This window comes from Tachypleus tridentatus, chromosome 1, assembly GCF_004210375.1.
Source record: "Tachypleus tridentatus isolate NWPU-2018 chromosome 1, ASM421037v1, whole genome shotgun sequence".
Classification (NCBI taxonomy): domain Eukaryota; kingdom Metazoa; phylum Arthropoda; class Merostomata; order Xiphosura; family Limulidae; genus Tachypleus; species Tachypleus tridentatus.
In genome coordinates, this window is record NC_134825.1 from 114,408,821 (window position 1) to 114,421,154 (window position 12,334).

Here is a 12,334-nt window from a genome sequence, read left to right on the forward strand (position 1 = left end):
TGGACTATAAGAGCAGATACCTGTTTATATAGCTTTTTGCGAGCATCCAAAATCAACCAACACCTGGTAATTCATTGTTTGTGTTTTGTTTTTGAATTTCGAACAAAACAACTCTTGAGCTACTCTTTTACCAACGAATAGTGAGATTGACCGTCACATTATAACGCCTCCACGGTTGAAAGAGCGAGTATGTTTGGTCGTGAGGAGAATCGAATCCGCGACCTTCAGTCAAGCACCCTAACCACCTGGCCATGCCGGATCTCTGCTTGAATGAACATTCTGATCAAGTTTAGAGTCTTAAATAACCACCATGGTGCTTGATACAGTACCTTCATTATATAGAAAGAAGCTGGCAAGTAACTTGCATATGGTACCGGTATATGCTAGAAGAAATCCATTTAATAGCGCTCCACCAATAAACCTTGATAAAAACAATGTTTAACATTATATATTGAGTTGTGTTGTCATGCCACGACTCAAAAGATTGCAAGACCGAGACAGGTAAATTTGAGCATAGGAAAAGAAGAGGCAGAACAAATAAACTCAATAATACTGATGTTAAATATCTTTGTGTATGCAAGACTGCCACTGATGTCAAGTACGAGACAAATTACGTGTATCCAGTGACAAAAAATGTCCAGATATACATTATAAAGAAGATTCAACGAGAATCAAATAGCTGGTTGTATAGCAGTTAAAGAACAAAAAGCCTTTACTTTGATCTCCAAATATTATCAAGAGGCTAAAAATTACAAAAACTGGATTGCTGGTGATTGGAAAAAAGATGTTATGGATGGATGAGTCCAAGTCTGAAATATTTGGTTCAAAGCATAGATTGCACGTCTGGTAGAAGAAAGGTGAAAGATACTTACCTCAACGCACAGCACATATATTGAAGCAGGGAAAGACAGTGTGATGGTTTGGGGGCATTTTTCTGCTAAGGCGATAAGAGATATTTGCAAATAGATGGAACAGTGAACCATCGAAAGTACCATCGAATACTAATCCGTCATGGTATACTCAGTGGTTTGCGTATTATTGATGAAGGATTCTTACACCAAGAAAATAATGACTACAAACACTTATCCAACCTATGCAGGATTTACTTAACTAAGAAAGAATCTGCTAAAGTCATTCAAGAAATCCATGAACCCTATAGAGTATAGAGCCACGATCGCAATCCAGTTGAGTAGACCTAGGATTTGATGGATCAAAAACTTGACAAATCAAAAGTTACGTCTAAATAAACTTTCTGGGAGTGAATTAGGAATACATTTGGAGTAAAATCCCAAAAGACACTGATTAAATATGTTGAAACAATACTTGAAAGACTGTTTGCAGTTTTAAAATATTAACCGTTCGGTGAACTTCAATTGGGTTTCTGTTGTATTAAATAAAATGTTACTGTTTCACCTGTGATTTACCTTCCATTGTTCTTTGAAAGTAGCCTGAAATCTAATTTTTTGACTTTGTAATAACACTTTTACACAGTACTGTACAAAACTAGCAATAGTTATTAGGGTTACTTGTAATACTTTTGTTCATGTTTTTACACAGGTTATTACGAAATCCTGTAACCATAAACTTCTAGACTTACAAGCAAGTTAATTCATAAGTACATGTACTACAGAGAAGCCCATTTAAAAATTCGGAGAACGTAGAGACCCAAATCATTATGTGTAGGGTTTAAAGTATCAGTGATTTTTATGCTTTCGTAAAATCAGAACATTAGTAAGTCTCACAAAAAGCATTGATAACAGAGAGATGTTTAAGTTTAGGCCGACTAGAGATATTCCAACAGCTTTACTTATGATTTATCTAACATACTTCTCAACGTAAACAAACGTTTCTTGGCTACATAATATTTGTTATATTAAAAATGTCTCCTAGTGTCACAACAATATTTCACTGAAAACTGGTACTCCCCTTTATGCTAGAATCTTGTGTAAGTATCATTAAATAAGTTTATTCCACACTGCTAAACATCAGTAATACTTCCTTTATGTTTCTATGTTTTAGTGTATAGTCAAACCGATAGATGACAGCACTAAAATACCAAACAAATATCTGAATTACAATAAGTGTTTCGTAAGGTAAACTTACAGTATTTATCAGAAAATCGAATTACATGAAAATAATTCTATGCCGATAAGTTTTCAGTGCAGTTTATGTTAGCTTTACATGACAAGCTTTCATTCCAAGATGCACTTAAATTTATCGAAATAGCTCGAGTTAAATAAGAATAAGTTGGTAAAAAACAAAAGGCTTTAAGTTTGTTTGTTTTGGAATTTTGCCCAAAGCTATTCGAGGGCTATCTACGCTATCCATCCCTAATTTAGTAGTGTAAGACTAGAGAGAAGGTATCTAGTCATCACCGCCAACTCTTGGGAATAGTGGGATTACTCGTAACTTTATAACGCCCCCACGGCTGAAAGGGCGAGTATGTTTGGTACGACCGGGATTCGATCCCGCAACCCTTGGATTACAAGTCGAACGCCTTAACACACTTGGCCATGCGGGACCGGATAATTATAATACTACAATGATTTGATTTTTATATTTCTTCAGAAAAATTACAATACACTTACCTTAATATATGTATGCAAAAACGGCTCGATTGGGTTGAGAAAATATTTTACATAGAACCGACTCACGCACACCACAAATATACGGCATCCCCAAACCAGATTGTTTATTACGACCAATAATGTCCACATATGAATCGTTTAATTACAATCTTGGTAAATACATAGCATGGGCATTCTTCAAATATGTAACATCAGCCAGCTCATTCATCATTCATCAAATTTTAATTTCAAGTCTAATCTAAATCAACTTAATCATAAAGCCTTAATGGCCAGTTTCGGTGTTATATCCCTCTTTACAGAAGTTCCAACCACTGAAGCCTGCAAGATAGCCTTAGAACTCTATATCCGAGACCCTAACCCAACTATAGACATTCCCAGCAACCAATTAGCAACCCTCATAGAATTCACCACGATAAAGACAAACTTCATGTTCAACAACCACAACTATATACAAACAAATGGCCTAAGCATGGGCAACCCAGTATCACCAGTTCTAGCCAATAATTTTATGACACAAGTTGAAACACAAGCAATTAACACAGCATTACATCCACCACTATACTAGTACAGATATGTAGATGACACGGTTGCGGGATTCAAATCTACAGAACACATACTTAATTTTTTCAATCACATTAACTCTATACATTCCAACATTAACTTCACATGTGAACAAGAAGAAAGCAATCAAATATCATTTCTTAATCTCAAAATTACAAGAACCGACACACAATTCAAAACAGAAATCCACCGAAAAATCACCCATACTGGACTATACATTCCTTGGGACATGAAACAAAACAAAAACTCAACATACTAAGAAACCAAATAAACACAGCCATAAAACTATGTTGACCAGATGAAATTAACGATGAATTAGACAAAACAAAACAATACTTCATCAACATCAATAAGTTTCCTCCACAAACCGTTGAAAACATTATACGCACACACCCAGACAGAAAGCAAAATCAACCAACAAAATTAAATATATCTCACGAATCAAAAAGTCACGAAACCATATACTGCTGCATACCATATATTCCTGACATCAGCAGACAAATAACCAACATTTGGCAAAACCTAGTAACAAAATATGACATTACAGTTAATACCAAATTTATTCAAAAACCAGGCACAAAACTGAGGTCTACACTGTGTAAAAACTACACTGACAAACACCACACCAACATTGTTTATAAAATACAATGTGATAACTGCCACGACTTCTATATTGGAGAAACAAGTAGAAAAATGGAAACCAAATTCAAAGAACATAAAAAAGTCACCTTCACACGTTTTCGAACACTGCAAGTCAAATAAACACAACATAACCATAGAAAACACTCAAATACTAAATAAAGAAACAAACATAAACAAACGCAAAACTATAGAAGCCTTACTTATACAATAACTTAAACCCAAAATAAACCAATATAAAGGAACGCCTTTATACCTATATTAATATAATAAAATAAATAAAATTATATATTCAAACATCTAACACCGCCCTCTACATTCCTACACTCAGTTACACAACCCCTTTCAAACATGTGGTCAGCTTCCGGTCAGTTACCTCTTTCTTTGTGAACCTGGCGATGACCGAAGAAGGTCGAAACGTTGTTCGCTCTTCTATGTAAAATATTTTCTCAACCCAAACGAGCCGTTTTTGCATATATATTTCTCTACAAGTGGATTTTCTCGACATCACTGATTACCTTAATATAATTAACAATGAGTGCAAAGAAGCATGATGAATTATGAAAAACAGCCTTTTCCTGTTGTTACATAATATAAGTTATCTTGGACGATTCTCCGATTTATTACGTTTCGTATTACGATTTCAAATAGCCTGAAATTTTAATTTTGGTTAAGAAGTTAATTGAATGTCGGTATGTATTAAATTTATGATATTTGCCAACAAGATTGATACATACACACAGTTTTTTCTTAACACAAATATATTTTAATATACAAACATTAATACAATTTATAATAACGGTTATTACAAATAATGATTTATATACAAAAGTTTTACAAACTTACAAACAGTACCGAGTCCTCTATCTGGTCTGGAACTGAATATTTTATCGACAGTTCACGATGAGCGAATTAAATCTGTGTAGATACACAGGTACACTTCACTTAACGAAAAGCCAACTAGCTTCACTCTTGGCTGGCATTCAGCAGTTTACAAACTGATTTTTTCACCGAGAAAGATATCTAATGTGCTCGTAGAAATACTGACGTCAGAAGTTATTTCTCTGAAATTCAACGGTTTCTAATGTTCGAATTCTATAAACATTCCTCGTCAAATATCTGTAATTTCTGATTAATAAGCATTAATCATAATTATAGCTTCCAACGTTTATGGTGTACTACCTGTAGCAAACTAACAATATTTAACTTATTTTCCACGTGTTGCGATGACTACCTTTTACAAAAATTAGGAAAGGTTCTCGAAATTTCAGTTGGCAATAATACTAGCACTCACCAATATTTTACCCATTGTTGACAAAGCAGTATGTGTACGGACTTATAACTATATTGCTAGAACCCTGGTTTCAGTACCCGTGGTAGGCAGATTACAGATAACTTTTTGTGTAGCTCTGTGCTTAATAACAAACAGTAACACTAGTATTTTTACATACCCACGTCGGATATTGTTTATTCTTACACTCGAGAACCTTCTATAAATTTAAAGAATAGGCGAGACTTTCGTAATACACATTTAACGATATAAGTTACATACATTTCTAAACATATATTAAACTGAAACAAACATAGATATTGAAATAAATATATATTAAATTCATTACAATTCATGTTAAAACACTGTTACTGGAAGAAAGTATTAATAAAATACGGTGAGTATTTTTGAGTGTGTAATGAAATATATAAGGAATATATATATATAATTGTCTAATATTTTAAAGCTTTCGTCCTCGCACACTAGCTTGACAGTGTATTATATGAATTATGGAAAGTATGCAGGGCATAGAGGTTTGCTTTTGACATAGCAGCCTTAAGACTGAACCTTTTGCGATAGAAACTACACGACTGTTTGATAGAATAAGACCAGATTATACGTGACGTCTTCCACAGGCATAGCGGTAAGTATACAGATTTACAACAGTAAAATCAGTGATTCGATTCCTCTTGGTGGACTCAGCAGATAGTTCGATGTGGCTTTGCTATAAGAAAATACACACACACTGTACGTGACAACATTGCCTATAACCATTTGTTGAGGTTCCAAAATCGTTCTAACATAAAATACTAAACATCTTTATTTGCCTTTCATACCATTTACTTCTTACCGTCTATCATTATCATTTTCAATACGGTTTGTCAGATATTTTTTGATTATGTTGTATAATAAAGCGAAACTTTGAGGATAAAAATATCTTTTTATTGCAATTAATCACATGTGTTGTGCTTTGGACAAGCACAAAGTATTTTTAGCAATCCAAACGGATCTATAAAAGAACTTGTGGCATTTGAATAGATATTTGTTTTTATGTAAATAAATTTAACATTGTCATTTCTTTTGAAATAGCTTGTTGTGTTGTTGACAAAAGGAAAAAAAAATAATTTGAATTAGATTTGTTTCTAAAGGCAATTATTTTTCATGAAACTCAGTGATAAACTTGAGAACTGCAAACGCTAAATTTCGGGATTTGATCCCAAAGGCGCACATAACCCAAAGTACAGTTTTGAGCAAATTGTAAAAATGATATTACTTGATTGGAATACGAATAATGTACATACAGTTGTTGTTGTTTCTTACATCGTTGACTGTTTATTTTTGGTATATACTTTTACGTATTTCAGGACCATAGAGTTTAATAATTAAATATTATTAACTTAAATTTAAAATTAAATGTTAACTTGTATGATAAAAGTGGAATATTGTTTATTGAATTGCTTTCAACCATCGCCCTCTGTTGATAACCCTTGCTCTTTAAATTATTTTGTGAGTTGTATATCTGAACACTAAATTAACAGGAAAGTGTATTGGAGTGGGTTTTGAAATTCATTTTGTAAAGTTTTTTTTAGAACTAATTCTAATTCATTTTTTCGTCGAAATGAGTGGTGGGACACTTCAAGTAAGAATATATATGTGTAAATTTTTTTGGGGTGTATATTGTAGATTTCTATAACATACATATTGTTAGTAAAGTTTTTGTAGACTTACGTGAAGTTACAACTTACAAGACACTGCTATTATCCTTTACGTCAAATCTGTTTTAATATTTTATTCTTTGCATTCTATAACTAAAATACAGAAAGTACTGCAGTAGGCTTAGCTTATGAATGTAAATAGTGTAATTAGTAACTTCTGACCAAAATACGAAAGTACTTAAAGTTTGTGTAATAGAACCCACACAACGTGTAAGTTAATTAATTAAATTTTAATACTTAAAAGCGAGTAGGGGTATTATAGGATTTAAGATATAATACCAAAACACATCAGAAAACTATAAATCTTACTGTCATTAATGATAATTGTTACTACAGTTGATGTTAAAAATTTGAAAGGCACTGAATTAGCACGTTGGCTCAGTTAGTGTTAGTTCTTTCACTGTTTCAACAGTATTTTAATCTACAAATGTAAATTTTGAAGTCCAGTTTTATTAACCTGTACCAGAATTTTCTATTTGCTTATCTCTATCAATTACAAAAATAATTGTACTAATATGCTAACCTTTGAGTCAAAACTGTTGGCACCTATTTACATGTTTATGACCTTTCTATCGTTTGCTTACAATGTTGTCATAATAAATGTACAAACTATTAGAAAAGAATAATCTAACCCTGATATTTGTTCTAAACTAATTATGGAGAAATAAATTATGATTATATTTCAACTATTGCACTGTTTTTACTTTTTGAACACCATGAATTTTAACCTTAAAACTTTTCATAACTAATAAACTAGTATGTCTGTCCAAAGCAGTCACTTTAATGAAGGATATTTTTATAAATTACAAAAACAACAAGTTATAAAATTAGAGAATGTCGAGTTTGTAACATTAATAATTTAAAAGTTTGTTATTTTTGGGCCCCAGCATGGCCAGGTGATTAAGGCACTTGATTCATAATCCAAGGGTCATGGGTTTAAATTCCTGTCACACTAAACATGCTTGCCATTTCAGCCATGGGGGCATTATAATGTGACAGTCAATCCCACTATTCGTTGGTAAAAGAGTAACCCAGAGTTGGCGGTTGGTGGTAATGACTAGCTGCCTTCCTTCTAGTCTTACACTGCTAAATTAGGGACGACTAGCACAGATAGCCCTTGAGTAGCTTTGCACAAAATTCTAAACAAACCAAACTGTTATTTTTGCATTTTACTAGTAAAATTTAGAAGGAACTAGAAAAATGTTGCTAGTTCATGTTTCAGAATAAAAGTGTTGTTAGGCACTGGCATGCAATTCTGTTTGACAGTCCCATGAATATCCAAACGGTGACTTGAAAAATCAAAAATGGAAAAACTACTGTCAATATCATACTGAAATGCTGAAAATTTCCATGCCTGTGGGCCAGAGCCCTGAACCTTTTTTAGATGTTTACTGTTAATTATCAGTACACTAGTGATACCTGTATTTCTGTTATTTGTATTGCAAGGTTCCAAGTACAGAAGGTTGTATAGTTATTGTTAACAAGACTATTTAATTTGATGTAGCAATGCTGGTTTTTTGTGATTCATATTTGAGTTTTATGGCTAGATTAAAGTACATTAAAGATAGCACAACCACGGCTGTATTTTATTTGGTGTTGTCAAGGGTTTAGTAGTTACTAGAGCTAGCTACCTGCACTATACAGCCTGTGTGGTTCTATTGCAGTATTGTTAGAAATATTTCACTGGCTACTCTCAAACTGTACTTGTTTAACACATATTTCAAGCCTGTTGCCTTCTAATGCTTTAACCCTTAGTTTTAATAATGAAAGGTGTTTTTTTTTTTTCATTTGGTAATAAAATACTGTAACTGTCACTTGAGGTGTTTGTAGCCAAGAACCACAAGTTTCTCTCTAAATCTGCTATTTCACAAAAGTTAAAAAATTGTTACGTGTAACACTGAGAGAAAATTTGACCAGGTTACAGTTAATTTTAGAAAAGAAGTTTGTTGTTAGTATCAATCCTACATATTTAGGGTAAAAATCACTGATATTGATTTATTAGTGTCTTTAGGAGCTAATGTAGAGGCCTGCCTTTTCCAAACTATACACTGTTTACATGTTTGACATATAAATATACATATAGAATAGTTTCAAATTATAAACCAGTTTTTATAAGTTAAAAGAATAGACCATCTTAGAAATAAAAATGGTTCTTCATTAATGTACAATGGATGTTAGAATATTTATATGATTTACTTATTGGAGAATGAACCAGACATAAAACTTCTGTAACCTGAATATTACAATTCTGTTTAATACACGTGTTTATTACACAGATATTGAAGTTTTTAAAACGTGCTATACAAATATATATGGGCCTGTATGAAACCTGTGCTTGTGTATGTATATTTTGATGAGCATGCATGTAACATAAATATACTTCTGTTTGGTATATAAACACACACTTTTTCTCTCCTTATTGAAGAAGGCTATAGACCTGGTGACAAAGGCCACAGAAGAAGACAAGAAAAAGAATTATCAGGAAGCTTTCCGTCTATATGAGCATGGGGTCGAGTACTTTCTTCATGCTATCAAATGTAAGTCTCGATGTGCTTTAGTATTTAATTTACATGTGTTAGAACTGAACACTTTCCATTGTTGTCTAGTGGTTAAGGTTAGTTGTTTGTAGGTTGTCACTATGTGACTTACAAAAAATCTTTTGTTTCCTTACCTTGCAACAAAGGTAAAAATTATTTTGAGGCTTTGTTATGGGTAAGAATATATTGTACATTTTATGAATATAGACTAATGTTTTTTCTCTATCTTTGTTAATGGGTAATTCCTAGTTTGATAGCTGTGACGCCATATATTAGAGTAATTGGAAGATTGCATTTCAAATGAAAAAGTAATTCAAGATGTATTTTTAACCGACTTACTTAGTGTACACTTCTTTGCAGACTTATTTATATTAGCAGAAATACGTACCCATTTGGGCAGTTATAACAGCTGTTGTGAAAGGCTATTGGACCTGTGGCTTTTTCTGGAATTTTCTGAGAGTTTGACAAAAATATACTTATATTTGACATCAAGTAATGTTCACCATTTATGAGAAAAACGATTTTATTGGTATTTAAGTTAAAATAACCAGCTATCGTCACAACATTATACCACAGAATAGATTTTGTTGAAGTATTTATTTGTGGTCTAAGTTACCAATGAATGTGGCTTGTCTTTATGTTGTAATACTCGTGAAATTTTCAGTAAAGAAAAACAAATGTTTTTAAAGTTTGTTTTTGATTATTTTATATTTGAAACTCACTCTGTATTGTTTGTAATTTTTATTGTTTGAATTTTAAACATGTCATTTTTGTGGAATTTTCAACTGTTTTACATATAACTCATTTACAAAAATACTACCAAGTTATAAAAAATATTAGTTATGATAGGTGATGATTGGTGTGGTAGTTTCTGAGATCTGAGTTTTGGATGTATACATTGCAAGCTCCATTATAACAAGATATGTACATGTGTTGTAACTATAAATATGAATTTCAAATTGTCAATGTTATTTACATTTAGTACCTAAAACATTAACTTGAAAAGGTTTGCAATGTGAGTTTCCAGTGAAGTGGCCCAAAAGAGTTACTCTAGTGAACTTAATGTAAACTTCAGTGTGAAAGTTTAAATATTCAAATATATTCTAGTTTAGTCTTACTGCTGTGATAACTAAATGAAATTTCTTGTAATTGACAGATGAAGCACAGAATGAAAGATCTAAAGAAAGCATTCGTGCTAAGTGTATTCAATACTTAGAAAGAGCAGAAAAACTGAAGGCTTATTTGAAGAAAGATAAAGAGAAAAAGAAACCTGTAAAAGCAGGGGAAAATGAATCAAAGTAAGAAAACCTTTAGAGAGGTGAACATTTCTTTCAAAAGCACTCGGGTTATAGGATTTTTTACCACTTTACAAATCTAGTTCATTCTAGATCATGTACTTTACAAATCAAAAATATTATAATTTTTAGGCTGGTGTTTGGAAGACAGTGAAGAAAAGAGTGGAAATAGGTGCGATTTATTATTGGTCAAGCAACAAGTTAATAAATAAATCCAGTGGTTTTAAGTAATGTTTGTCATATGAACTATTAGTGGTTCAAAGTGATAATAAAAATAATATTATCAGGTTCGTGATGTCAGTGTTTTTAGTGTGATCTACTGTACGCTCTGGGCTGTTTTTAATTGCCCAGATTAAAAAAATTAATTGTATGCCCAGAATATGTTTATTTAAGTGATAAAATTATTAATTATCTCATAGATTAGTATTTAACACTTGTTAAAAAGTTACTAGAATTATTCCTGGTTTAAAGAAAGGTGTCTACTTGACCTTAGAAACTCAAATAAACAATAGGATCAAACAAACAATTCTTTGATTTCTGGAGAAATCAAGATTAAAAACAGTGACTTGAATCTCGAGTCATAGTTTCAAGACTGGCCGTGCCTTTGACAAGGTTATTTTTGCAGTTGATTTGTGAGAGGTCATAGTTTCAAGACTGGCCGTGCCTTTGACAAGGTTATTTTTGCAGTTGATTTGTGGGAGGTTATAGTTTCAATGCTCATTAGTTTAGTTACTGACTTGGACCAAGCTGGAGTGGATTCTTTTCTTGTTGCTGACCTTTGGAATTCAGAGGTCAGAAGAATTAATATTTCTAAACCTCCACTGCAGGTGGTGGGTTAGTATATAAAGTCTGAATGTGCTTGAATTTGATAATAATGTGTTGAAGGCTTCAGGGAACCTGAAACTGGGAAGTTTACTGAAGGGTGGTCGTAATTTATGTTGATGAATATTTTCTTTGATGTTTATATGACTTCTCTTAAGAAACATGTATAGAGAGATTTATAATTTTGTCCACAGGGGTTCAGAGATAATTTTGAAGACGTATTGTACCAAATATTGGGTTTCAGTATCCATTGTATGCACACTGCAGATTTATTATAAGAGGGAGTGTACATTAGGCATAGCAAGTGTCATTGTATAGAATAGTTTAAATTGAGTATTTATTTATTAAAGATTGGCCAATGATCTACTAATAAAATGTTTAAGTCCAGAACTGATTTTTATGACATGTTCCACATGAGACTGATGTTGTACTGTTCTGTTGATCAAGTGAACTTTACTTACTTTCGTTCGTTTGTTTACTTCACTACTATGTTGTTATAACGTGACATCAACTTTGTTTCATGAATCACAATATTTGATGCATAATCAAAGTTTGGGATTTTCTAGGCAAGTAATGAATGTAACTAATCAATAATTCTAATCAATAGTAAGTTTAATTAACTTCTGATCAAACTAGCTATCTATATAGATCAAAACTAAAACAGTAACCCAGTAATTAATTTATCTGGTGTCTTAAGACAAACTTATAATGATTTAGTTATTGATACATTAGTTAGTTCTTTTCTGTTAATGATGTATATAACTGTAATCCCATCACTACCTCATGGGATTTAGCCAACTTAGGGTATCTAGGTTTACCCTTAATTCCTACAGGCAGCATTGCTGAGTGGCTTTGTGCTTTGGATTCATAGTTGGATAATTGCAGTTTGAGATTGGCATATGTCATG

General features: G+C 32.3%; 1 protein-coding gene across 1 annotated transcript in view; it reads left to right on the top strand.

Annotated features, from left to right (window-relative positions):
* Window positions 1–6,514: 6,514 nt before the first annotated feature.
* LOC143258686 (vacuolar protein sorting-associated protein 4-like) overlaps window positions 6,515–12,334 on the top strand; it is a 29,196-nt gene continuing 23,376 nt past the window's right edge. Inside the window, exons 1-3 of the mRNA XM_076518104.1 lie at window positions 6,515–6,697; window positions 9,199–9,310; window positions 10,467–10,608. Coding sequence (XP_076374219.1) covers window positions 6,677–6,697; window positions 9,199–9,310; window positions 10,467–10,608 — 275 coding nt within the window. The 5' untranslated portion in view covers window positions 6,515–6,676. The remainder of the gene's footprint in view (window positions 6,698–9,198; window positions 9,311–10,466; window positions 10,609–12,334) is intronic.